The sequence below is a fragment of the Syngnathoides biaculeatus genome, chromosome 23 (genome assembly GCF_019802595.1).
Source record: "Syngnathoides biaculeatus isolate LvHL_M chromosome 23, ASM1980259v1, whole genome shotgun sequence".
Lineage (NCBI taxonomy): Eukaryota > Metazoa > Chordata > Actinopteri > Syngnathiformes > Syngnathidae > Syngnathoides > Syngnathoides biaculeatus.
This window is the reverse complement of record NC_084662.1, coordinates 5,755,130-5,781,791: the sequence shown is the minus strand read 5'-3', so window position 1 is coordinate 5,781,791 and position 26,662 is coordinate 5,755,130. Positions and strand designations below refer to the sequence as shown.

At 48.5% G+C, this 26,662-nt stretch overlaps 2 protein-coding genes and 1 long non-coding RNA gene across 12 annotated transcripts; 2 read left to right on the top strand and 1 right to left on the bottom strand.

Annotated features, from left to right (window-relative positions):
• Positions 1-1,065: 1,065 nt before the first annotated feature.
• On the bottom strand, positions 1,066-15,454 carry LOC133496857 (interphotoreceptor matrix proteoglycan 1-like). 8 transcript variants are annotated; one of them, XM_061812902.1, is made up of 19 exons: positions 15,271-15,454; positions 10,446-10,526; positions 10,129-10,329; positions 9,895-10,061; positions 8,913-8,950; positions 8,787-8,827; positions 8,566-8,660; positions 8,276-8,425; positions 7,861-7,919; positions 7,759-7,779; positions 7,499-7,683; positions 7,373-7,425; positions 5,627-7,295; positions 5,426-5,554; positions 4,755-5,344; positions 4,008-4,227; positions 3,562-3,784; positions 2,807-2,858; positions 1,066-2,736 (listed from the first exon to the last, which is right to left on the bottom strand). In XM_061812902.1, the coding sequence occupies exons 1-18, from the start codon at positions 15,293-15,295 to the stop codon at positions 2,825-2,827; spliced, it is 3,981 nt and encodes a 1,326-aa protein (XP_061668886.1). In that variant the 5' UTR covers positions 15,296-15,454; the 3' UTR covers positions 1,066-2,736; positions 2,807-2,824. The 8 variants fall into 8 exon arrangements, with proteins under 8 accessions (XP_061668886.1, XP_061668887.1, XP_061668881.1 ...); XM_061812903.1 differs by lacking the exon at positions 15,271-15,454 and adding an exon at positions 12,526-12,643; XM_061812897.1 differs by lacking the exon at positions 15,271-15,454 and adding an exon at positions 12,182-12,562.
• Positions 6,260-13,642, top strand: LOC133496861 (uncharacterized). Its single transcript, XR_009793870.1, has 3 exons — positions 6,260-6,393; positions 6,473-6,604; positions 13,098-13,642. It is a non-coding gene; the product is annotated as an uncharacterized LOC133496861 (long non-coding RNA).
• Positions 14,960-26,600, top strand: LOC133496860 (heterogeneous nuclear ribonucleoprotein Q-like). Of its 3 annotated transcripts, XM_061812912.1 has the most exons (11): positions 14,961-15,205; positions 19,484-19,643; positions 21,577-21,695; positions 21,754-21,975; positions 22,059-22,235; positions 23,106-23,241; positions 23,319-23,524; positions 23,601-23,750; positions 23,810-23,931; positions 24,645-25,047; positions 25,964-26,600. In XM_061812912.1, exons 2-11 carry the CDS (start codon positions 19,496-19,498, stop codon positions 26,003-26,005), a joined length of 1,725 nt encoding a protein of 574 aa, XP_061668896.1. In that variant the 5' UTR covers positions 14,961-15,205; positions 19,484-19,495; the 3' UTR covers positions 26,006-26,600. The 3 variants fall into 3 exon arrangements, with proteins under 3 accessions (XP_061668893.1, XP_061668896.1, XP_061668894.1); XM_061812909.1 differs by lacking the exon at positions 25,964-26,600 and having other exon boundaries at positions 14,960-15,205; positions 24,645-25,688; XM_061812910.1 differs by lacking the exons at positions 14,961-15,205; positions 25,964-26,600 and adding an exon at positions 15,575-15,593 and having other exon boundaries at positions 24,645-25,688.
• The last annotated feature ends 62 nt before the right edge of the window (positions 26,601-26,662 follow it).

Here is a 26,662-nt window from a genome sequence, read left to right as displayed (position 1 = left end):
CGGGATACCCGTCGTCACTATTCCAAAGTCCGTGACTACACCTCTTAACCATATTTTTTGTTAAATAACCCAAATACGCGATAAAACGCTAACTAAACCTATACTGGACCACGCAATGTTGTCTGAGAAAATGGCGGGAGCAAAAACGGGCTTTGGTTTATGCCGATCTGTGGCCTCTGATTGGTCAGTGAGGCGGATTGCGCAATATCCACGGAGGGCTCAGTTGAGCAGCTCACTCCAATCACTGATCCAAAAAAAAAAAAAAAAAAGACTGGATGGCCCATTGAAGTGGCCATCAGCCATCTTGATCCTCCCAACGCAAGCACGCCGACCTGTGCAGCGTTAATATCCAGTCTGGTGGCTGTGAAAAAACATTCCACCGGTAAGTTAGAAAGATTAACTTTGGTTTTTGATTTTCTTGAACGAAGTTTTGTTTCCTGTTGTTCATGTTTACGGCTCACTCTCTGCTTCACCTTTATAGGCCGACGTTTTTTTGCGAAAAGGCGTCGTCAATATTTTCCCAAACTTCATCAGTGGATAAGCAAGAAAACACTTTGTGAATTTTTTGATGAAATTCATAATACAGAACTCTGCAAACAAGTTTAAATTTTCTGTCTGAAATCGGACGTCGCGGAGACCAATAATGAACAATGCGTTTAGCGTGTATTTTCCTAGTGTGAGTCCTTATTTCCAAAAATATATGGAACTGACTTCCCACGTAGTGTTTTTATGACAAAAAAAATATGCTTAGTTTTTTGCTATGTTCTGGTGATAGCGCTTCACGGCGTATTTTGGGAAGAGTTAACGTCACAGGTAATATGCAAGCTTTCTTGCTCGTCACGGTGTGTTCTGTGTCTTTCCTTTGCACTTCCGAGCGAGTCGAATTCCAAATCCTTCTTGTTACCAGAACTGCAAAAATGCCAAGCTCACTTGACCAGTTTGAATTCTACATGCCAAACTTTTGAGAAAAGCCAGGCCAAAATCCAACCTGTAAAGCGCGAACGTTTTGGGAGTACCAAGATGGCGGACGCGCTAGCCAATCTTTTTTTTTTTTTTTTTTAAGATCAGCTGCTGCAACGCACTCGCGTTGGGTGCACAACGTCCCAGTTAAGCCATCGTGAGATTTACCGCCACTTGAACGACCAATCAAACTGCAATGAATCCGTCAGATGACTTCGTAAGCCGTCTCTGAACCGGAACCGTGTTACCGTGCACTGTGTGTTTTGTTTAGTTTTTTTTTTTTTTTTAAACCTCTTGCCGCTTTGCTCGACAATCAAGACCTGGAGAAGGCCCGTTGGGCTTTCCAAGATGTCGCCGGCCGGTCGAGGCCGCGAATATCAGCACAGCCGAGACGAGTTTCATCTCGACGGCTGTCGCGTCTCCTCAGCTGTGAAGAAACGCGCTTGACACTTGTCGCTTGACTCAAGCCGTCGAAAGTGTCTTTGCAGTCAGTCTTGGAAGAGACCAATCGGTCTCGATGTCAATTTTGATGACGCAGAATTGAGGCTCACTTTCACTTCTTCACCTCAATAACACGAAAGACGTGCGTGGCCCACTGAATTTCCTTTGAAAGTCCAATTTCATTTGACCCGGTCGGTCTTCGTGTGAACGCGAACGGTCGTTTGGTCGACTGGCCGGCGACCAGTTAAGCGCGGTCCGCCTCTCATCCGGGGTCAGCTGGGACGGGCCTGATGAATATCAGCCAATAAAGACGATAATGTGATGATGATGAGAATTGTGGGCAGTTGATGGTCATCAAAAAAGAATTTCCAAGTCACGGTTGTCTTGTCTCGAATGGAGTTGAATGATTTGCCGGGTTTTGTGAAGACGGTGGTGATGACAATTTTGGACCTCTGGAGATTTTTCTCCCAATTTTGCCTTTTCGAAGGAAATGAACATAAATGCATCTTGAGTGTGTGAAAGGTTATCCCCCCCCCCCCCCCGCGCCACCGCCGCCCCCATAATTCGATTTGCGAACCCTGTCCCGTCACTCGACTCCGGCGATCTTTCCCGTTAGTGCCGCTGTCGAGAGCCTACTGACGGTGGTGCAATACACCAGAGGGATCTGCACACTGAATTCCCATTTTACATTCAGCTCATAGCGGACAGCAAAATAAATGCTATGAATGAATATGCTTGGGTGAGGGAGTCCCAATCAGAAAGTGGCTTGCCTTTAGCCTTACGCAGCAGCCACTAATTTGCTTTTCCGCTTTTTGGAAACGGTGGAGCGCTCCAGCATGGGAGAGATTTAGCCACTGGAAACCAAAAACATCATCAAAACGCTTTCTAAATTGGTTCCCACCCCCATAAAGATCTTTACCGATTATATGAACTGAGAATGTATGACGACGACTTGTTGGGACGAACGTCGAACGAGTCCTGCCTCAATCGGTTTCCGTGCTATTGGAACGGGTCTCAGAAAGCGTGCGGGATCGCGACCAAAGCAAACCGCTTCGTCGGCGAGACAAAAACAAGGAGACGAAAAGATGTATTGACACTTTTTCTTAGGTTAAAATGGAAAAAACAAAAAAAACGAGTAACGTGAAAAAGCAGCAGGAAAACTACAAAGCGACATTCCCTCCTATGCCACCAGAGGGCGCTCTGAGATGAGTTGTGCTCACGAAGACGGGACACCGGCGCCACCGTCCGGTCTCCGCTAGCGCTTTTCTTGTTGTGCTATTTTCGGCGGATTGGGTTCTCGTGGGAAGATCCGTTGGTGACTGAAAGAAGCGGAAGCTGCAGGAGACAAAAAGTTCCATTGTGAATCCCCAAGACCAGAAAATGAAACGCAAAAGTCAACCTTCACCTGCTGACGTCGGACCCTCTAAGCCGCCAGGAGGCGCCCGCTGCCCTTGGCCCTGCTCCACGACAGGACCAAAAAAAGAGAAAAGACACGATTGGACGCTGAGCATTTTCTTGCTGAATTTTTACTTTTTTCTTCATGTTGCAATCCAAATTTGGGGCTAGACCCCGCGTGACCCCGCTTCAGGTACGCCGCCACAAGGTGGCGGCAGTCGCGTTTCGCTGTCGCACGATGTGAAATGCTCGCAAATTGAGTTACAAGCTCAAGTCAGACTTGGAAGTCAAGTTATCACTCCAATAAAACAGCGTGTGGAATCGAAATAAGTCATCTCTTAGTTGTTGCTTTTTATTTTCGCTTCGATAATTATCGCGTTCACGGAAGGTCTTCCGGCTTCAAACGTCGCCAAAAGTTCCTCCGAAGAATCGCCAGACGAGGCTGCCGGCCAAAGGGAGGTTGAAGGATGTTGTGAGGATGAGGAGGATGCCGGAAATCCCTTTACACGGAATGGGAGGACGCGTCCAAAGGAAAAGAAGAAGAAATCATTTTCTTGTTAACATTATGGGGTCCCGCCTATAGAATTTTCATTTCGTTTACACTGAAATTTTGCTCATTGCGGGGAATCAAATCCAAATCCAAATGTTCAACCAAACCCCGGAGGAAAGTTTGCCATCTTAGTGCCGACATATTCATAGTGGCAACGCGCCGTAGGTGTGCTAACAGAAAGTAGCGCGGCCCTTCTCGGCCGGCCCCTCGGTCACCTGCACACTGCGCCGCGTCCTGGTTCCACGTGACACTCGGCGCCGTCTCCGCATCGTCCAGGTTGGAGATCGCAGACGCTACGGCACGGAAGGCCGTCCACAGACAGGAAGCCCGGGTCGCACCGGCACCGCGCCTCCCAGGACCGCCGCCGTCGCGGGAACTCCAGGACGCAGCGAGAACCGACTCCGCAGCTCAGGAACTTGCAGGGGTCGGCTCGGTCAGCTAAGGGGGACGGACGGTCACGTGATCATGTGGTTAACGCTTAGTCCTCTTGATGAAGATCTGAGATCCTGTCCGTCTAATAAAGTTGTCTTAAGGGTGACGTGCGTTGTCCTCAAGGGGGACGAAAGGTGATGACAAAGAAAAAGTCTGACGCTCTTGGATGTTTTCCGGACACGCCGTTGTACGTGAGAAGAAGAAGAGAGCGGGCGTATTGAAAGCTCACCTGGCTCCACATCCAGCGAGCGGCTATCGATGTCGATGTGCAGTAGCGCGGCGGCGGTGGAGCAGAAATCCCGCAGGACGCACTGGACCGCCTCCGTGATGTTGTACGGCACCGACTCGGCCAACTTCATCCTGCTGTTCACCACCACGCTGCCTTTACGGAAGTTCAGGATCTCCAAGTTTTGGAATCCCGTCAGGTTGGCCTGTAAGTACGGCAGCAGCTTTTTTTTTTGGGGGGGGGGGTTGGGCACAAAGATAACCCCAAAAAAAAAAAAAAAAAAAAAGATTATTAAATATCAAAGGGATTCTGTCCACGCAGACGTCACCAACGTGGTACACCAGACAGCCCCTGAGGACCACATGAGTAGAATCGCTCACCAGGGATGCGCTAGAATTGACCATTTGAAAAGGTTAGCAATGGGAAATATTTTGAGAAATAAAGTATAGCAGATGAACCGTTTTCTAATTATTGTGAGAAATTTGAAATCGTCACAATTTGTTGTTTCTGTAGTGTGTATCAAAGTGCTAGCCCGTCACACACCCTGCGAGTAGATCTCAGTTCTAAAAAGGCTTGTGTGTCTTTGTGGCTTGACTTTGGAGCAGTTTTGGCTGACCAGAAAGTTCCAATCTCAAACAAGACCCATTCACCGCATGGACCTACAGGTCCAGTTCCATCATTTGTCAAATCGACTCCAATCCACTAACCAGGAGGCAGCAAGTTCTCTTAGCCACGGTCATTGCCACTCACCACATTGAGGAAGGTGTTCTCCAGGGTCCTGTACTCAGGTGAGGTCTTGTTAAAGAGGTCCTCCGAGAAGTCGATGTTGGTCACGCGCAGGCTGAAGAAGACCACCAGCTCCCGCCCGTGACTTGCTGTTGTCATTGAGGGCGTGGTCAGGTATCTCACAATGGGCGGGGGCGTGGCGCCGTCTGAAACGTCCGCCACGATAAAGCCGCTCCCTTCGTCCGGTAGCTCTGCGGTCACCAGGCCGGCCTGACGCACTTGGCCCGTCGGGTCCCCGAGAGCCTCCCCGACAACGTCCTCCGCCGCCGCCACCGATCCGCTCATCTGGTTTTCAGCTTCTTTCATGTCTTCCTCAATGATGATGACGGACGCTGCACCTTGTTCACGTGGTTCCGCCACCTCGAAGAGTCCAAAGTCCACAGTTGGACCATGAGAAGAGAATCCAGCAGCAGAAGTTGTCGCCGGTGGCGCTGAGGAGTCTGAAGCTGTTGTCGCTGGTTTCTCAGGCATCACTCCCACACTGGCATCACTTCCCAGTGCGACATCATTTTCAGCCTCCCGTGATGCAGCATCTCTGTCTGAAGTCGTCACGTCTTTTAAATGAAGGCAACAGACACTTGGTGGCTAACTCTGATAAGAACGTCAATGTTGGGGTTCCATGCTGTTTTACTCACCTGCTGGCTCAGTAGAGGGTTCGGCTGATTCTGCAGCATTGATGTCCGGTCCCACCTGGCGGTCCACACCATTCAATCGCACCTCCGAGTTGAAGGGATATTTGAGTTCATCCGGGTCCTCCTCACCTGCTACCAGAATTTCAGGCAAATGATTATTCTCCGGACGCCTGGGGCTCGCTGCCACAGGTTGAAAGACCTCACCCGTATTTTCGTCAGCGCGAAGATCTCCTTCCTCATCAAATGGGGTAAAGACCTGAACGGATTCAGCTTGCGATTCAGTAGTGCCATGCTCAAGGACTGCTTCTAAAATGTCAGTTGTTGGTTCAGGAATATCCATTTTTTCCACTACCGGTTGTGCACTGTTAACTTGTTCTTCCCCTTTGGTTTCTGGAGTCGTCTCCAGTTCTCCTGCTTCTAGTACTGTCATTGAATTGTCCCTTTCTGGCTCAGGAACATATCCCGTTGCTTCCTCAACTTCTACTGGACGGAGTTCAAAAGCCACTAGTGCTCCTCCACTATGTTCTGAACCTCCCGCCGGTGTTTGTGATTCTGCAACTTCCCCATCTCCTGTTTCATTCTCCTCCTTTATAATCGCATCTGGTTCGAGTTGAGATGCTTCCTTAGTGTCACCAGGTTCCTGGCCCGAATCTGCAAATGATTCCTTTGGAGTCGGAACCACATCGCCCTCTTCTGCTTTCGGGGCATCAAACATTTTCTCCTTTGGCGTTGTGTAATCTGCCCAGGTCGCTTTCTCTAAAACATCTGTTGATTCCACTCCAACATCGGGCAAGAGTTGTGTCGGAACACCGGGTGACGTTTCCTCTGGAGCATCTGGTGTTTCTCCAGTAACATAAGGCAAGAGTTCTTTTGGAACAACGGGTAACATTTCCCCCGCAACATTTTGCGCTTCTTCGACAACATCATCGAAATGTTCCTCTGAAAGAAGAGTTTTTGGTTCTTCGAGAAGGGTAGGTGTTGTTTCCTGTGACACGTCAGGTATGAAATTTTGATGGCTAACATTTTGCCCATGTACTTCTTCTGTCTCAGGAAATCTTCCCTCTTCCATATCATCATGTCGTTCTCCTGCCTCCACGTCATCATCCGATTTTCCTTCTAGTGCCAATCCTTGTGGCTTTAAAACTTCAAGTTCCTTGTCCTCCGTTCCAGGAACATCCACAGGTAAGTCTGCCGCTTCAGGGGCCAAGTCTTGTTTTTCCACCATCATCTCCTGATCCGGCATGTGGACATTATCTCCCTCCAGCTCATAAACCTCAGGGGCTACGGGTGTCCGGTCCATAACCCCAATGACACGTTGAGCAGGTTTCTCCGCTAACTCTCTCTGTGTTGTGGCTGACTCAACCCCTAATTCCAAATTGTCCACAATGGGGGCATGAAGTTGTTGAACACCCAAGTCTGTTACGGAGTTGGCTTTTGCAAAAGCCTCTGTTGGTTCAGTGGGCATCTGGTCCGTGCCTACTGACAGTGTGGTTGTGTCAAGGCCTGAGTCCAAAGGTTTGTAAGTAGGAGATGATGTCAGTGAAATGTGTGTGGTGGGGGCCAGGTTGTCCTCCGACATTAAGTCCAGGTTAGCCATTGTAGGGGGCCTCGGGGTGTAGTGCCGGACAAGTTCTGCAGTTTCAGTGTGATGGAAGGTCTCAATCTTATGAGAAATGATCAACTCCTCTTCTTCGCCGGATGGCTCCGGTGCATCTGGCTCAAACCTCAAGTCCTCCTCGTCAGACGGATCCAGTAGCGTGACCAGCGCGTTCTCCTTCTCCAAGGGAGGGAGCGGCATCTGCGGCCGAAGTCTATCCACCTCTGGTTCATCTAAGAACACTTCAAATTCGTTGTGGGAGTCGGGTTCACTGGCCTGAGGAGCGACATGATCACACATGATCATCAGACGCCATCATTTCCCAGCCGACCTTCCTACACACGTCCCATTACCTCCACGCCAGCTTCCCGAGAGGAGGACGGTGTTGTCGCCAGAAGGACGTCCTCTGCAACCAAACAAGCAGTCAGAGCTATCCGTGGAACATGTTCCGCATTTTACACATACTACCTCCCGTGTACCTGGGTGAAAAAACAAGGATTCCAGATCGATGGGAAGGGAGGCCTCCTCGCGCAGCGCTTTTCTCACCATCTCCCTCAGTTTGGAGTCCGCCGACGGCGTAGGAATGACGTCCGCTGCCTCGGGGCCGATTTCGGGGGACGTTATTTCAAAGACCAGGGCGTAGTGGACTGTGATTCCTCCAACACTGTACAGGAAGCGGAGGAAGTACTTCCGCAACAAAGTGACAAATCCCCGGAACAACAACCAGAAAACAACGTACCTGTCCACATCCTGCGTCTCGCTTGCATTAGGAACGAAGAGGGAGAAATTTATTCTAGCACAGTTGACGTTTCACTGGACACAAGCAGGTGGGGCAGGGTACCTGATCCGCAGCACGTGGATGCTTTTAAATCCCGGACGTTTGTCGAAAACGTGCTGCATCTGTGGAAGAAACACTTGATCGGAACACAGCCACACCGAGCGTCCTCGGCTCCTTCACTTATCGTGTACCGGTCTACTATTTTGTGGGAGAGCGTGAATGGCTACTGTCTATCTTTGGCCAGCTGCAATCTGCTGTGACATAATAGTCTTGGGGAGCTAATCAGATAACTTCCTGCTGGGAATGGAGCTGTCGAGCACAACGTAAAGGACAACGTGGCTGCCAGGAAACGCGTGAGGACACGACGGAAGGTGTAGAGAAGCCGATGCTTGATCTTCATCTTAAGCCTATCTTCAGGAAGGAATTTCACGAGTTCTCGACAAGTTCTTTTGAACTTCTCTGCAACGGTGCCACCCACCTGGTCCTGCAGGTGTTGAGCCAGGTCGATGTACTGGGGAGAGTCCGGGTCGTCCAGGAGTTCTCTGTATCCCGGATCCACTAAGTCGACGCTGAATGCCAACTTCTGTTCTGCCGGACTCTCAGGCACAACGTTGGGAATGTCAAAGTCCTTGGCCACGGTGCAGGCAAGGGGACGGGTTAGGGGAGAGATCGCCTTTAGCCTGGTTCTGGTCTTTTGATTGATTATGTGTACGTTCTAGCTCCTGCACATATGCAGAAACTCCAAACACTAAATAGTACTGCTCCTACCTCTTCTACATCCTCCATGTTGGTCCACTGTTGATCATGGCCAGAACCTGGAGAGGAAGTGGCCTGGCGGAGGAAAACGGTGGTGGAGAGAACTCCTGGAAGCGACAGTACATGAAAGGCTTGGAGAGAGAATATTCTCTGCGATCAGAACCACCACAGTTGCCGATAGTGTGACTAATTCATCTAAGAAGTTCAATTTTGTTTCTGCTGTGACGTCCCACCTCGCGTCTCGTGTGTATCAGGACTCGGAGTCAGCAAACCTCTGCGGAAGAATAGCAGCTTCCGGTTAGATGCGATTGGGGACGTGAAAACCAAAGGATGTGCTCGAAGACCACGTCGCCACCTACCGTGAAGGCGGCCGCTCGTTTCTGAGACGCTTCATCCTCTGCGTGCAAACACAACAAACCACAAACAGCACAATGAACGTGCGAGTCTTACTCGACACCCCGAACAGAAAATGTCAAGTTTGTCCCTCTTGCCACGCACAAGCCCGGAAATTACGACGGCCTCATTCGCGGTGGCCACGCTTGTGCTTGAGAAGCACCTGCGCCATTTCTACAAGTGTTCACGTCACTTTAAACTGCTTCCGTTTCTTCGTGTCTCCGCACCACACTATTGCACTATTAGTCATTTCAATCTGCTCTGAATGGCGCAATCCATTTTCTTAGCCGCTTATTCTCACAAGGGTCGTACTGAAGGTCGTGGCTCAAAGCAAGCGAAGAGGGGACCGCCGCCTGCCCGTTGGTTGCACACAAAGCGACGTAGCGACTGACAATGCTTGACCTTGGGAATGTGTTCTTGTTCCAATGGAACTCAACTCCGTTGTATTTCTCATAAAAGCCCCCCAAATATTTGACAAAATGGGCACAAAAGGGAGGGAAGGGCTGTCGGCAGCGATCCGTGCATTCATTCGTCTACGAGCTGTGAGTACACGTGAAATTACAAGTGGAGTGCGGCTGGGTCTCGTTTACGCTGAAAACCCGGAAGCGCGTGCACTTTGATTTTGCTTTTGACTGCCTGCCGAAAGGTCCAACGGCTGCAGAGATCGGTAGGACAAACTCGAAGCAGATGTACGTATTTTCTGGGTTCAAACGTGTGGGGATGTCTCAGAAGGCGTCAGAAAGATAGCTGGGATTTGAGGGGCGTAGGTTTATTCAGCACTTTCTGTGGACACGCCCCAGCTTTTGACAGCAGAGGGAAAGGTTTGATTTTCACTATTGTCAAACCTGCTTGATTTACTTTGAACGCTTTGAGCACTCAAATTTGGCTGTCACGAACAGGACTCTTCTCTGCTGTGTCAAATTCCTCAGCCATTCAATTTCACTTCACCATGTGGATCATGCTCAGGTGCTCCTCAGAGTTGCTGAAGTTTCTGGCGATGTCGGCGATGCAAAGCGCCTCCTGCTGACACGCATGAACCCATCGCTGGTACTCGCTGGTCCCGGGAATCCTGTCTAAGAAGATCCGGTAGGCCTCCCACACGGCCTCCTGGCACACTGGCACAGAAAAGTTGCAAAATGAGGGCGGGCAAATGAAGGTCAGCAAGGGCGTGGCTGAGCGCACCTCGGAGCTGGTAGTACGAGCGGTGGCTGGCCAGAACCTCGCTGACGCTCTCCTGAGGGCAAACCCTCACCCCGGAGTGCAGGAAAAGCGACCTCTTGGACCGGCGTCCGCCGAGCCTCGTCGCCGCCGACGATGTCTTGGGGAATGCGGAGGGTGAGGCCGCCTCCTCCTTCGGACCCGAGTCTGCCGGAGAGCTCGTGTCTGCATTGGATATGAAAATGCTTATTTCCGGACGAAAGAAAGGATTCCTTCATTGTCTTTGCTTGTCTTTATTCTCTGAGTAATGATTTTAACCAGGCTACACGGCAACTCCTCACCGGTGGCGTCGTCCCGTTTTACTTTCTCAGGACGCCAGTTGTATTGGGAAAAAAAAAACCCCAAAGAGCCGTCGTTGTTTTCTGAACATATTTGGCGTCAAGTCAAAGTCAAGGGGATGATCTCCCACACGTACAGTGTGAGGTGACAAAGCAAAACATTTGTTTTTAATTGAGAACAACCGCGAAGTGCTTGTGGAAAATGCATGCACACCCTTACGTTAACGGCGTCCCAAAAAGCTCACTGGAGTGGATTGTAAGCACACGTGTAGTCTCGGAAAGATAATAACAGAGGTGTCGACGACAGCTAAAGAGAATGCTTTCAAACAAACAAAAAAAAAAACCAACATCCTCACACCTTTGAAATTTGCTCTGCACAAGAAGAAAAAAGAAAGTTTTAGAGGATCAACAGAACATAGAGTTGGCAAGAGCTACATCCAAAATGATTTTCAAGGACCTTCGACATGGAGACAATTTGGGACTCTCGCTACCCTACCAAGACGTCGATGCTCAGTTAAAATGGCAGCAAAGCAGCCACACAATGAAGACTTTGGCGGTGTTAAGAAACAACCCCGAATGACAGCCAAAGGTACGAAGGCATTTTTGGAACCGGCGGAGGTCTTTCTTCACGACTCGACAATGAGCAAAACATTGAATGAGCGGGCTGCGTACAACACGACTTCTTCTTCTTCTTCTTTTTCTTTCGGCTTGTCCCTTCCGGGGTCGCCGCAGCGCGCCACCTCGGATGAACGCACATTTGTTTGGCACCGTTTTACGCCGGATGCCCTTCCTGACGGAACCCCTCTGCACCAAAAAGAACATTTCTGCACGCCTGTTTGCGAAATGATATCTGGCCTGCGTCCCAAAGAGATCGGGTGAGAAGCTCAGTCAGACAGGAGCCGCTCAAAGTTGAACCCATCGACAGAAGACGCTTTGGACGTCTCCGATGAGTGGTTTCGGGCCTGTCCCACCGGGAGGAGGCCCTAAGGACAACTCAGAAGACGCTGGAAGGACGGCCACCTCCAGGCTGGTCCGGGAACACCTCCAGATCCCCTCGGAAGAGCTGGGCCAAGTGACTGGGGACAGGGAAGTCGGGGCTTCGTTGGGGTAACGGACGTGCAGTTTTAAATGTAGCTGAAAGTGGGCACATCGACATATTTCACCTTTTGGATCGCCCGGGTCAGAGCCCAGGCCTCAACACAATGGAGATGCTACCGATTGAGTTGGAGATCTCCAAAGAGTAGGCCAGAACTCAAGCAGTTGTCCCAGCAAGAATGGGCCAAAGATGTCCAGGTCTCATCCGCAGCTATAGGAAGCACCAAGGGGCTCTATCACTTACAAATTTGAAGGGTTCCCGTCTTTTGACCACAAGCACTATGAGACTTGGGGGTTGCTCTCTTCAGACACATCATAAAGTATTTGTCGGTGGGCTCGATTGAGACGATGTTCCCGTCACATTTGATGTATTCAGCAAAGCACCAGATTCCTAAAGGTTCCAAAATACTTTTTCTTGCCAATGGGTGCCATGTGTCACGGTGATATGTCAAGACATAGCAAAAGCCCAAGCAGTGCCTCAGGACACATGCCGATGTGACCCCCCCAGCCCCCGAGAAGCATCCATTGTGAGGATCGACTGCAGCCCTCCTTCAAGTCCTTTTCAACAGCAACGTGGCGTTTTGCGCCCAAGATTCCCCTCCGTCTTTATGCAGCTTGTGTGAGTGGGATGAAGGATTACTTACGCAATCCTAATGCACTTCGGCGGTTCAAAAAGTCACCCGAGTCTTCGTCACTGTCATCGTTTGCGACAAACACAAAAGAAGCAGATTCACCCTGGACCTGCCGGGCGAGGACGAGCAAGATCAGCAATCGCGAGGCCCCGAGCATCGTGGCGAAAAAAGGCGGACGGCGAGGTGCTCTGCTACCCTAGCGGACGGCGAGGTGCAGGCCGGCGAGCGAACTGTGCGAGGGAAAGTGCTACTTGCTCCGCCCAAAGGAATCGGTGGACAGCCGCCAGGTTAAAAAAAGTTTACTCTGTTTTGGGAATAATCTGTTTATCTGCTGCTCAGACATAATCCCGCTTTACCTGCGAAGCTTGCTGCCCTCATCCTGTTAGCGGATTTCGCCCACCGCGCCCCCGGATAAGGTGCCCCCGCAATCAAGCAAGATTCCCAGAGAAGGCTGTCACATTCCTGCTCGAGATGCCGAGGAGACCGTTCCCGCTAAGAAGTCCCCGCAATCACGACAACATTCCTCTTTGAGTTGCCCTGATTCACCGAAAGGTTCCCGTTTGGGAATGTCCGGAACAACAACAACAACAGCAGCGTCAGTCTTCCTGTTCCAGAGTCCTGAGAATGGCCGCAACGTTCCTGTTCCAGATTTCCTGGAATCGCTGTAACGTTCTCCCCCGCAACGTCATATCACAAACAGGAATGTATCTTATTATTTGAAATGCATCTTTTACTGTACATATTAAATGTAGACCTAAAATGTGTACTACTTATAGTGCTTTTCATAGTAGTAATATTAATGTGGTAAAAAGTGGCAGTTACCATATGTTATGTCTATTACAAGGACACGCACACAAGTGATAAGAACAAAATCTGTGTCCAAGTTGGGTTATCTTTGGTGTGTGTGTGTGTGTGTGTGTTTGTCTAGGTGCGCGGAGATCAAATCCAGACGGCGCCGCTGCCGCCAATCCTGTTAATTTTCTCTGCGTTTAAGCTGAAGACTGTCAGTAATGTGTGGGCGGCCAAGTCTGGAGCGCGCAAACATGTTTGGACAACAAAGTATTTTTATCTTTTTTGTAACCTTTTAAGATCTACTCCTCATCATTGTTTTGGTCTTATTTTGTATTCATTTGCCAGTTATTGTCAATCTCTTTTTCCAGTCCTGAATCAGCGAATGACTTTTTTAACGTGTCCAAGGCCCGCTCTATCCGGACTCCTTTCAATCGGATCTTTTTGTTCTCTTTGCGATCATATCTCGTCCTGCACCAACCCCCCCCCCCCCCGTATTTGTCGGAGATGTCTCCGCGTGTTGTTTGAAGCTAGCTAGCGTTTTGCCGTTTCTTATTTTTTTGTTCACACCCCTGACAGATCAACTTGGATTCTCAATAAATGTTTGAAAAGATGAAGGCTGCGTCACAGTCAAACTGTTCTGACATCAAAGGGATGCAGAGGAGACCTAACAGCCAAACCGAAAATATCCATCCATTTACCTGAGGGACTTATCCTCACAAGGGTCGCAGGAGCGCCGGGTATCTTCGGGCAGGAGGCGGGGCCACGCCATCATCCGGTCACCAGCCGATCGCCGGGCACATAGAAACAAAGGAGCACTAGCACTCGCAATCGCCCCTCCAGCATCTCCACTGAATGCACGTTTTTGGCTTGTGGGGGGAAGCGGACACAGGCGGGGCCGGGATTCGAATCCTGATCCTCAGAACCGTGGGGCAGATGCTGTAACCGGTCGTTCCGCAGACAGACAGATCTCCTTCTTTTCTTTTCGGCTTGTCCCGTAGGGGTCGCCACAGCGTGTCATCTTTTTCCATCTCGTGCATCTCCCTCTGTAACACCCACTGTCCTCGTGTCCTCCCTCACAACATCCATCAGTCTTCTCTTTGGTCTTCCTCTCTCTCGCTCTTTTGCCTGGCGGCTCCATCCTCGGCAACCTTCTGCCATGATACTCACTCTCTCGCCTCTGGACATGTCCAAACCATGGAAGTCTGCTCTCTCGAATCTTGTCCCCAAAACATCCAACTTTGGCTGTCCCTCTAATGAGCTCATTTCTAATCCTATCCGACCTGCTGACGCCGTGCGAGAACCTCAACATCTTCATTTCTGCCACCTCCAGTTCTGCTTCCTGTTGTCTCTTCAGTGCCACCGTCTCTAATCTGTCCATCATGGCCGGCCTCACCACTGTTTTGTAAACTTTGACCTTCATCCTAGCAGAGACTCTTCTGTCACATGACACACCAGACACCTTCCGCCAGCTGTTTCAACCTGCTTGGACCCGTTTCTTCACTTCCTGACCACACTCACCGTTGCTCCGGATTGTTGACCCCGAGTATTTGAAGTCCTCCACCCTCGCTATCTCTTCTCCCCGTTGATATAAACACCTTTTTTGTTTTCTTTATGAAGAAATAAATTCTGTTACTGCAAGTACGGTACCTTTTTCACAATCACAAATGGAATATTTATTTGCCAAATATAGAACGAAACAAGCAAGTAATTCCTCTAGTTGGTCAACGGTCAATTGACAGACAGTGCTTTCGAGACATTAAAACACAGTCACCGAGCAATAAATGTTTTGAAGCTTTTTATGCTCTCAGCAATTTCAACCAAAACATTTGGTGAACGTTCGATTTCTTTTGAGCCCCTGAACTTCCGTTTTCAGTTGCCGTTAAAGTACAGGTCACGCAAGTGCAAAAAAAAAAAAAAAAAAAAAAGAAAAGCTTTCGAAAGAATGAAACCGAATAAGAATCATGGAAGAAGAACCAGTGAGTGATCGGAAATTGGCATGAAATGAAAGACGCTCGTATTTTGGTGACAACCGGAAGTATTGAGAAGAAAAACGTGCAGCCCGTGGAAAACACTCGAGGAAACCCTGTGCGCGGAGGCCTGCGGCGGCGCCATTTTTTCGTCCCGACCGAAGAAAGAAGCTGCGAGTAGCGGTCAAGCTTCATTCTCGCAAATTTCATTTTCCACGTTCGTCAAGCAAGCGCTCCCAGGCCTTTCGGCGGATCTGCATCATTTCGTACGCCTCTGGTTCGTTCGCCATTTCTCCTTTGGTCGCGTCTGAATCCGCTTTGATGCTCACCGACATCGGATACGTGTTAGCATGTGTCGAGCCGGCATTTTGTCGACGAGGCTTTCGACCTCTTTCACTTTGTGCTCACCAAATACTTGTCGGTCGGGGGCTATTCGGAATCGATTTGAATAGGAGCCGAGCTCTCTGGAATCTTTGCGATAAAGACTTTTAAGGGGGTGTGCGTAAGAAGCTTGTTGGCTAGCAGAGGCGTGGTGTGTGTGTGTGTGTGTGTGTGTGGTGTGTGTGTGTGTGTGCGCGCGCGCGCGCGCGTGGAACTTAAAAGCACAATTATTTACATGAGAGCAGCGTTCATCGCACTTTTTGTTTCAAACTAAACAAAAGACGGTAATGTATCGTTTTCCGATGATTAATACTGAACCTAGGAGCCTTTATCTTTCCGGCCAATTTAATACTAAGACAATAGCGGTCAACATTTTAAGTGTGGTTTGACTCTTCTTAAATCTGAAACTCGTAACGTGCTTTACGTTGGTACTTTCCAAACGTTGCAAACATTTCAAAGCTTGCTGAACTCCCAGAAAAACACAGTTATTAGACTATTGTTAAAATTTATGAACAGATTTAATTTCAAATGGGGTTTTTTTTTGTACTGATAAAGCTAATTTAAAAACCTGAGCAAACGAATTTGTAATATGTATGTATATAATATAAACTTGCAAAACAAAATAAATGCATGATTTACCTTGCTGCGCAGGTATTTGCCCTTTGGGGGCAGTGTGGGACATGTGAACGTATGCTGATGTTAAGCGAGTAAAAGAAGAAAGTGGTGCTATTTTTTTAACTTGTTTTTCTAGATGAAAAATAATATTTACCAGAGTCTATTATCCATTAGTGTTCACACAGCGGTTGTGTGAATATTTATTTCAAGGGGAATCCTTTTGCATTCTCCCTGAGTGGTAGCAATAAGATTGTTTTTTCAGCGACTGTCTTCGATTTCAATATACAATATGTCATTTTTTTTTTTTCTTTAGCGTTGCAGTAAATTCCCTGGGGTGCCAAACACTTTGAAGCACGCGCAGGGAGGGCAGAATAACGTAGGTTACGCTTGCGACTGTAAGAGACACGAATGTGTCCAGGGTGCTCCAGTGAGAAGCACGTCATCTGCAAAAAGCAGAGATGCAATACTGAGGCCACCAAAACTCGCCTCCTCTACACCTCAACAGCGCCAAGTTCCTAAAAGTTCTGAACGGAATCAGACGCTGCACAGCTTTTCCTGCCTAATGTGGACGACTGCCTGCCTGACTGAATTGTTTGTTCATGTAGTACTACCTTAGCACCATTAGTGGGTGCTTTTGTATTGAAGGGAATTTGAATATAGTCGAATGGAGGTGCGCTATATCTGCTAAGCTCAGGATGGAAAGTGGCCAGTATGGCTATAGCAATACCTGTTGACCTACTTTTTAAGTCAACTTATCCGAGTACCGTGACTTTTGTTCACCGGCCCCTCATCAATATCGTACTCGTCTTTGTTTTTGAAGGTCATTTTTTGGCTGTGCTGGAAATATCCGAGCATTGGAGGTTGTAGATTGGGTTGAATGTTGGATACATTTGGGAATGTGTTCTGTGTCATCAGTTTTGAAGTAAAGTGGTAGGAAAATGATGCATTGCACTCGGGCTGGACGATTATTGCCAAAATAATAACCCTATTTAAATCAATGTTGTAATCATGATAATCACAGTTATTCCTCATGAGGGGCGGAGCTGTCAACTGATGACCACCTGGTGGTGAGTCGGCGCCGATATTGGGGGAAGATACCGGGCCCAAAACTTATATTAGGGGGTCTGCTAGGAACGGCAGGCACATTTCCCTGTCAGAAGGAATTTCAACTCCCACCTCCAAAAGAATTTAGCTCACGTTCCGTAGTAGGCGGGGCATATTGGGTCCGAGCGGACGATGATCCGCGCCTTCATTGCTTAGGCGGCCGACCGGGGCCGTGGTCGGTTTCTGTCAAGCCAGCAACCCCCCTCCCGAACGCGTTGGTGGACACCAACAGTGAGGTAACTGGTCAAGCTGAAGAAAAATCTGCTGCTTGAACTGAATGAAGGCTGAACCGTACGTTGCCCCATGGTGGCTGGCTGACAAGGTTGCGGGCACTCTTACAAAAACACATTTCATATTTGGTGGTGCGTTTGACATTTAAAAAAAAAAAAAAAATGCCAACAGCCAGGATCATGCTTTACAATTTCCCGTATTTAATCACTCCACAGTCAATGCATGGTGGTGGTAACATACAGTGAAGAAAATAAGTATTTGAACACTGCTATGTTGCAAGTTCTCCCAATTCAAATCATGAAGGGGTGTGAAATTTTCATCGTAGGCGCATCTCCACTGTGTAAGGGATAATCAAAACACAAAAATCACAATGTATGTTTTTATTTAACGATTTACTTGAGATACAGCTGCAACTAAGTATTTGAACGCCTGAGAAAACCAATATTATTTATAGATTTGCTACAGTAGCCTTTGTTTGCAATTAGGGAGGTCAAATGTTTCCTGTAGTTATTCACCAGGTTTGCTCACACTGCAGGGGGATTTTGGCCCACTCCTCCCTCCACGCAGATCTTCTCCACATCAGACAGGTTTCTGGGCTGTCGCTGAGAAACACGGGGTTTCAACTCCCTCCAAAGATTTTCTATTGGGTTTAGGTCTGGAGAATGGCGAGGCCACGCCAGAACCTTGATATGCTTCTTATGGAGCCACCCCTTGGTTGTCCTGGCTGCGTGGTTGGGGTCATTGTCATGTTGAAAGACCCAGCCACGACCCATCTTCAATGTGCTGACTGAAGGAAAGAGATTGTTCCCCAAAATCTCACAACACATGGCTGCGGTCATCATCTCCTTAAGACAGCACAGTTGTCCTGACCCAGGTGCAGGGAAACACCCCCCAAAGCATGACGCTACCACCCCATGCTTCACACTAGTGATGGTGTTCTTGGGATGGAGCTCGTCGTTCGTCTTCCTCCAAACACAGTTAGTGGAGTTATGAGCAAAAACCTCCATGGTGGTCTCACCCGACCACAAAACCTTCTCCCATGACTCCTCTGTATTATCCAAATGGTCATTGGCAAACTTAAGACGTGTGCTGGTTTAAGCAGGGGAACCTTCCGTGCCATGCGTGATTTTGAACCGTGACGTCTTAGTGCATTAGCAACAGTCGCCTTGGAAACGGTGGTCCCAGCGTTTTTCAGGTCATTGACCAAATCCTGTCATGTAGTCCTGGGCTAATTCCTCACCTTTCTAAAGATGATTGAGACCCACGAGGTGATATCTTGCATGGGGCTTCACTCTGATTGAGATTGACCGTCATGTTTAGCTTCTTCCATTTTCACCAAGCTGCTTGGCAAGTTCTCTGTAGCCCTTTCCAGCCGTGTGGAGCTGTACAATTTTTATCTCTGGTGTCTTTGGACACCTCTTTGGTCTTGGCCATGTTACAAGTTTGAATCTTATTATTGTATGGGGTGGACAGGTGTCTTTTCTGTGCAGCTAAAGATCTCACACAGGTGCATCTGATTCAGGATCGTACATGTAATGGAGGTGGACTTTTAAATGCGGACTAACAGGTCAGAATTCTAGCTGATAAGGAGACAGGTGTTCAAATACTTATGCATAGGTTTCCAATTAGTCCATCTTGTGTGTCATAGAGGTCAGCGAACTGAGGCGGTAAGTGAAGCGTGAAGTTTTTTTTTTGTTTGTTTTTTTTTTTTTTTTTCCATCGTTAATTCATCCTAACCCTGGTCTAAAGGTCGTGGTGACGTCATTGGAAACCTATCCATTTGCAGCTGTATCACGCAAATAAATCGTTAAAAAATCATACATTGTGATTTCTGGATTTTTCTTTTTATGTTATCAGTCTCACAGTGGACATGCACCTACGATGAAAATTTCAGAGCCTTCCATGATTTCTAAGTGGGAGAACTTGCAATATGGCGGGGTGTTCAAATACTTCTTTGCTTCACTGTAGTTGTGTAGCCACAGGTGTCCCTACGGCATTGTGGGGACATTGTGGTCTTGCCCAGGGGCACAACCGTGACGGCGCACGGGCGGGGTTACTAACCAGCGTACTTGTGGTTGCAGGCTGTGCTCTTCTGTGTGACGTCGCCTGATATTACCAACATAAAAGTGACTCATGCGGTTCCGAGATGGAGCGTGTCGTTGGTCGACCACCCGGGGGCCTCCTTCTTGTCTGCTGAATTTTAACGGTGCTGTGATGTCAACAGATTTCCGGGGACATGGCCACCGATCACGTCAACGGGAACGGGACGGAGGAACCGATGGACACGACGGCAGCTGTCTTGCGCTCGACACACTTCCAGTCGCTACTGGAGGCCGAGTTACCTCAGAAAGTGGCGGAGAAGCTCGACGAGCTCTACATCGCAGGTGAAAACGTGCACAAACGGGGAAAAACATCATTAAAATGAACATTAGTTACAAGCCAGCAGCTCTCAACAACACGCGTTGTTTATCTGGGTGTCCCGATCCGGTCTTTGAGGTTGCAATTCGGTTCCGTGTTGGCTAAAAAAAAAACGGACGGACTGGATCTGAAAGGTCAGATTTTTACCACTGTGATCCAAGCAGTCCTAAGCCTCCACACTAACTTTTGTGCTGCTCATAGACGGGAGAGTGAGAGAATAAGATGTTGTGCTGGTCCAATTAGTCTTAGTAATAGTGTAGACTATCGCACGATTGGTCACTCTGAACAGCTCCCATTGCACTGGTCTATAGCGGCGAACGGGTAAGGGCACGCTATAATCTTAACATAATGTTGGGGCGGTGACGCGCTCTTGACGACGAAACGCTCTGAGAATGCGTCTTTCCAAAACGATGACTCTCCGAAGAAATACTTCCCTATGAACTGAATGTCTGTTGTTCTTTGTTCATATTGTCCGTACTCAACATGGGCGGCGCTGACTGCCGGAGACAAATTCCTTGGGTGTTGTTACATGGGGGGCCATGAAATCTGATTCTGATGGGGGAAATCGCGGCTAAACAAAGAATTAACAAAAAAAACCCAAAAACAAACGCACAGCTGATCCAGACGAGTCATGAATTAGGAACGTTGTCTGGAATGAGGTTAGGAATCACCAACCAAAACTTTGTGCCAATTACAAACTTTTATTTTAATAATTTGTATAAGCTTTAGTTTAAACTGATTCAAATTTAAAAAAAAAAAAAAAAAAATGCATGTAAACGGTCTATGAAATTCACAATCAAAGAACTAGTTTTTAGATTTCCTGTTTCGTATTGTTTTCAGGGATGGAAAAAATGCTATGATTTATTTTTTTTTGCTGAACAATGCAACGGGCACTGCACAGTTAACCTTATTTTAGGACCTGGATGATGTAAACAATTAGATGTTGGCTCAAAGTGGGGGGGGGGGTGATGTAACCACTTTATGTATATTTTGAAGGTATTTCAATTCAGCCAGTGTTGAGTACATGCCACAACTTGTACAGCTAAGTAGAAATGTATAAATACGAGTTGAAATGATGACTTAGCATGTTTCACAATCCAATGACCATGTACAATTGTGACTACTGGGAGTGTGCACCTCGTAGCCTGAATCGAGAAGTGCACGGCAAACTCGAATCCAGTTGGATCAAGAAGGTCAAAAGTGAATTGGTGGACATTTGAAGCAACCAAATTGGTCCCACCATTTACTGACACGCAAAAAAAAAAAAAAAAACACTGATCATTTGTATTTAGAGAGAATTTTTCATGGTTTTCCTTTTTTTTTTTTTTTTTTTAAATTTTTTTGGGGTACTTAATCTATACAAATTGACAATATGCTTGTTTTAATAAAAGCCGTGGTTAGTTGATCATTTAACTACATATTTTACTGGTTTGATGGAAGTTTGTGGTTTTTCTGATGTATTTTGTTTTTTTATGTAGCACATGCTTGAGTTTAGTGACATGATTACCCATGATTTAATAACAAATGGGTCCCATTTTCTCATACGTAGTTATGAAATTACGAGGGGTTCTGTTGGTGGGCACCTCGAAACGACGGTGATTAGAATGGCGTCACTTCAATTTCAAAAATCCAGTTAAATGGAACATTTGGTGAAAAGTTCAGTCATCACCAATGAAGAATTTAAGAGATTTTAGAGGTGCTACAAGTGCATTATTTTATTTTAATAAGAGTATTCCACAAAGGTGGGAGCCACTTGTCATGTATTTCGAGTAAGACAAGCTTCAACTGGATTCTGAGCCAATGTAGTAATTTTCCAATACCCCAGAATCATCTTTATCATCTTAATTTGCCAAGTCAAAAAAGTTGATTGTGATTCTAATTGAAATCGGTGTCCCTCAGGTCTGGTAGCACACAGTGACCTGGATGAAAGAGCAATCGAGGCTCTCAAGGAGTTCAACGAGGAGGGAGCCCTCCAGGTTCTGCTGCAGTTCAAAGAGAGCAACCTGTCCCACGTTCAGGTAGGCTTTTGAATTGACGGGAGCATCTCCGCGGTTCCTAACGTGCTTTTGTGTCCAGAACAAAAGTGCCTACCTGTGCGGCGTAATGAAGACGTACAGGCAGCGCGAGAAACAAGGGGCCAAGGTCGCCGACGCCACCAAAGGACCGGACGAGGCCAAAATCAAAGAACTCTTGGATAGAACCAAGTACACCCTCGACGTCACGACGGGTCAAAGGAAGTATGGCGGCCCCCCGCCCGAGTCGGTTTACATGGGCATTCAACCCACCGTGGGAACAGAGGTACACCATGTGCACGATTTTATTGAGCGCTCAGCAGGAAGCGGGCTGTCTTTAATGGTCGCTGGCTGTCTGTCTTGTTGTAGATCTTTGTGGGCAAGATTCCCCGTGACCTGTTTGAAGATGAGTTGGTTCCTCTCTTTGAGAAGGCGGGGCCTATCTGGGACCTTCGCCTCATGATGGACCCTCTGAGCGGCCTGAACAGAGGCTACGCCTTCATCACCTTCTGCACCAAGGAGGCTGCGCAGGAGGCCGTCAAGCTGGTAGGTGGCGTCCATTCGTACCCATCGGCGGTCGGATAGATCTTGGCTTGAACTGTTCATACAGTGAAGAAAAGAAGTATTTGAACACCCCGCTATATTGCGAGTTCTCCCACTTAGAAATCATGGAGGGGTCTGAAATGTCATCGTAGCTGCATCTCCACTGTGAGACAGATAATCCAGAAATCGCAATGCGAGATTGATTTCATTTTTAACGCTTTGCGTGGTACAACTGCAAATAAGTATTTGAACGCCTGTCTTATCAGCTAGGGTTCTGTTAGTCCACCTCCACTCCATGTACTATCCTGAATCCGTGTGAGGTCGTTGGCTGCATAAAGGCCTCCTGTCCACCCCGTACAATCGGTAAGACTCAAACCAAAGAGCTGTCCAAAGACACCAGAGACAAAATTGTACAACTCCACACGGCTGCGGAGAAATTGCCGAGCAGCTCCACTTTTTCATTTTCTCCACGCGTTTGGAAATGTTCCAACTTTTTTGGGTAACTTTAGTTTTCTGTCTACCTGTGGCTCAGGCATGCGATAGGCGGAAATGTATAATACTTAAGCTATAGTTGAGAATTTTGTTTAGCTGTGGTCTTCTTGGCCCTGACAATTTCTCCTCAATTTCGGAGGGATGTCCAGTTGTCGGAAATTCCGTCTTCCAGCGAATGTCCTCACAGAAAATCCTTTTGACCTTTGAACAAAGAGTTTCTGTGGAAGCTCTCTGCAGTCTGTGACTTGAGATGACGACATGATGTCAGATACAACCTACAAGAACTATGAGAACTTTCATCGGCTCTATTCAGATATGCTTTGAACGGTTGGAGGTGTAGCTGTTGAGTCGGTTCCTCGATATCTCCGTTGTCCTCCGCAGTGCAACAATCGCGAGATCCGTCCCGGAAAGCACATCGGCGTGTGCATCTCTGTGGCCAACAACCGTCTGTTTGTGGGCTCCATCCCCAAAAACAAAACCAAAGAGCAGATAGAAGAAGAGTTCTCCAAAGTCACAGGTCAGTCGCGTGTTACGCGGCAGCCCGCATCTGGTCCTTCGTCCAGTCTCGCAGCGTTCTCGTCACTGTGCCTCCAGAGGGCCTCAGCGACGTCATCCTGTACCATCAGCCCGACGACAGGAAGAAGAACCGAGGTTTCTGCTTCTTGGAATACGAAGATCATAAAACTGCAGCTCAGGCGCGCCGCCGCCTGATGAGCGGCAAGGTGAAGGTTTGGAACAATGTGGTGACGGTGGAGTGGGCGGACCCCATCGAGGACCCGGACCCCGAAGTCATGGCTAAGGTACCGGACGCTACCCCTCGCCTGCTCTCCGGTGGCGACGGAAAGTCGCGATTTGACGGTGGGCGTCTGCTCGCAGGTGAAAGTGCTGTTCGTACGCAATCTGGCCAACAGCGTCACCGAAGAGATCCTGGAGACGAGCTTCAGCCAGTTTGGAAAAGTGGACAGAGTGAAGAAGCTCAAAGACTACGCCTTTGTCCACTTTGAAGAGCGCGACGGCGCCGTCAAGGTATGTTTGCTACCGGCGTCCGCAGGCGCGCGCGTTTGAGACACGCTTGTTGTGTTCAGGCGCTGACTGAGATGAACGGCAAAGAGCTGGAAGGCGAGCCTGTCGAAATCGTCTTTGCCAAGCCGCCCGATCAAAAAAGGAAGGAACGCAAAGCTCAGCGACAAGCAGCCAAGACTCAAATGTGAGTGCTCGCTTGGAAGGTATCGGAAGTCATCCGTGTGGCTTCGGTCCCTCGGCGAGAGATTTCTTTACAACAGTTTCAGCGAAACGTCTCGAATGACATAATGCACGGCCAAGCATTTGCGCTTCAGTAGCTCTACGACGGCGAAATGACAAGTTAGTTTTTGGACTGTCTTCTGTATGGTGTGGCAAGTCTCAGGTGCAAGGGGTCCTACTCCTTGCCACTGAAAACACTGAACGCAAAGCGGAAGTTGTCGAGTGGTTCGTATGCGCACGCGGGAGTGAGGCCTTGGGCATTGCGGGACATCTGAAGTATCCTCCACGGAAGTGCCGTAGCTGGGAGGTGAACACAAATTCAATAGTTCTTAAAACTTCTGTTTTCGTCATCCGTGATTGTGGTTTCAATACACGTGTGTGTATATATTGCTGAGTTTCGCTTGTATTATTGAATCCTAAAAGGACTTGGTTCCACTGGCTTATGGTTACTTTATGCCCGAGCAATCTCGTAGTCTGTCATTTGGCCTCAGTGAGGTGGCGAGAATGAAAAGCCCCAAACATCCCCCTCTCAAGCGCATATTTATATGTTTTTGCAATGCGTGGTGAGTTGAGGTTCCGAGTGGTTAAAACTTCCCAAAACCATGGATCAGCTGAAAAGTGCTCCGATCGGACGGCTCCAAATACGACTTGAGTTTAATAAAGCTCGTTTCTCCTCAGGTATGACGACTATTACTATTACTCTCCCCCACAACACATGCCGCCTCCCAGTCGGGGGAGGGCTCGAGCCGGGAGCCGCGGTGGCGGCGGCGGCGGCGGCGGCTACTCGTACACCCCCGATTACTACAGCTACGAGGACTACTACGACTACTACGGCTACGACTACAATTACCGCGGCGGCTACGACGACCTCTACTACGGCTACGATGACTTCCAGACGCCCGCCCGGGGCCGCGGCAGCAGGGGCGCCAGGGGCGGCGCCTCCCCGGGCCGAGGGCGCGGCGGAACCGGCCCGTCGCGAGGCCGGGCCGGCTTCTCTCAGCGCGGCGGGCCGGGACCCGGAGCGGCCCGCGGAGGGCGCGGCGGCGCCAGAGGCTCGGTGCAAGCGCGAGGGCGAGGAGGGGTACGTGGTGCGCGGGGCGTCCGCGGTGCAAATGTAGGAGGAGCGAAGCGCAAGGCCGACGGGTACAACCAACCCGATTCCAAGCGGCGCCAGACCAATAATCACAACTGGGGCTCCCAGCCCATCGCTCAGCAACCGCTCCAAGGCGGCGACCACGCTAACTATTCCGGCTACAAATCTGACAGCCAGGAATTTTATCAGGATTCTTTCGGGCAGCAGTGGAAGTAGACCAGCGCTAGGCTTTTTCTTTGGCTTTCTTCGCATCCTTACAGACTTGATTCCATTGGTTCCAAATTGGTGACATTCTGGCAAGAGATTTTTGTACATATTTTAATATTCCACAGTAGTCCCACTCGGTGTTGTTTTCTTTTTTTAAATGCTTCGTATTAGGTGTTCATTTGGCTTCCAGCATTTGTTTTGTTTTTACACCCTCTGCCTGCCATGTTTTACTGAAATTGAAATTACAATTTGTACTGTCACTAAGTAAAATGCGTGTCATGTTGTTGGGAGGAAAAGAAAAAGAGAAAAAAAAAGAAAAAAAAAAGACAGAAAAGTTCCGTTGCGTGGTCCAGACTTTTGGCTTGTATTCTTTGCTGTTTGTCTGCTTTAATAAACGTGCACACAAACGTGCACAAAACCAACCGTTGTCTTGCCAATTCCTCAAATTGAACAAAATTCTCTCCTCAAATTGCCCGCCGGCCAGTGCCAGTGGCGTCACCTGGCATGCGGTCCACCCAAATCTGCCTCAGGTGCTCATCGTCACGTCTCGTCCAATCCAAAGTGGCCGCCGCTCAAATGCCCGCTTGAATGTCGCATGTTTTGTCTGCATGCGTCGCTTGTCAACTTGGGCTGCAGCGCCCGTGTTGCAGTGTGCGTGTCCTTTCCTTGTCTAATTGCATCCTTTTGTCACGACTAGCAGGGGGAAGGCGTCCGGGCCGGTCCCGATGTGTCGCCGTGACGACCGAGCGCCGCCGGCGGACGCCGTGGTAAGGTCACATGACTCACTGCTCCCGTGCCGATTGGGCTTCCCCGGCGCGCGACGTCCGCGGAGGACGAACTACCTCACGCGTTCTCCGGCTCATCTGCTTCGCCGGTGGCGAACTTGTCTTCCGTGATTGACAAGCGAGGTCGAGGCGTTTGCCGAGTTGGCGCCTGTCCAGCCGGTCTCAGGATGACGTCGGGTTCCTCTCACGTCGCGTCAACATTTGCTCAAATGTTATTCGACCATCACCGGCCTTGTGCTATTGATCGGTATGTGAAAGTGTTTGAATGGCGTGCTGGGAAATTATTTAACATCAAAAATTCACAGGTGACATTAAAAGTGTGTGTGTGTGTGGGGGGGGGGTAATCCGGATTGAAAAGTGTTCTTTTGATTTCTCTGTGATGATTGTCTTTTTTTTTTTCCCCAAATACAATGTTTTGTACTGTGCGATAACTTATATTTTTCTAATAAACTTGGAAAACTTTTCCCAAGTAGCAGAAAATGGATGGAGTATTCAAAGTGATTGTTGTAAATACTTGAAATAAAAATGCAATAAAATGAAGTGAAATAGCTTGCTTTTTTTTTTTTTTTTTTAAATTTGTCGAATTTGACCGGTTGGGAGGAAGTGACGTC

Excerpts from the sequence above, each read along its gene's own strand:
- LOC133496860 (XM_061812909.1), top strand. The coding sequence starts at position 19,496 with ATGGCCACCGATCACGTCAACGGGAACGGGACGGAGGAACCGATGGAC. Across the intron at positions 19,644-21,576 it reads CGACGAGCTCTACATCGCAG|GTCTGGTAGCACACAGTGAC; the intron begins GTGAAAACGTGC and ends GGTGTCCCTCAG. Across the intron at positions 21,696-21,753 it reads GCAACCTGTCCCACGTTCAG|AACAAAAGTGCCTACCTGTG; the intron begins GTAGGCTTTTGA and ends TTTTGTGTCCAG.
- LOC133496857 (XM_061812897.1), bottom strand. The coding sequence starts at position 12,326 with ATGCTCGGGGCCTCGCGATTGCTGATCTTGCTCGTCCTCGCCCGGCAG. Across the intron at positions 7,296-7,372 it reads CTCGGGAAGCTGGCGTGGAG|GCCAGTGAACCCGACTCCCA; the intron begins GTAATGGGACGT and ends GTCGCTCCTCAG. Across the intron at positions 4,228-4,754 it reads AGAACACCTTCCTCAATGTG|CTGCTGCCGTACTTACAGGC; the intron begins GTGAGTGGCAAT and ends CAAAAAAAAAAG.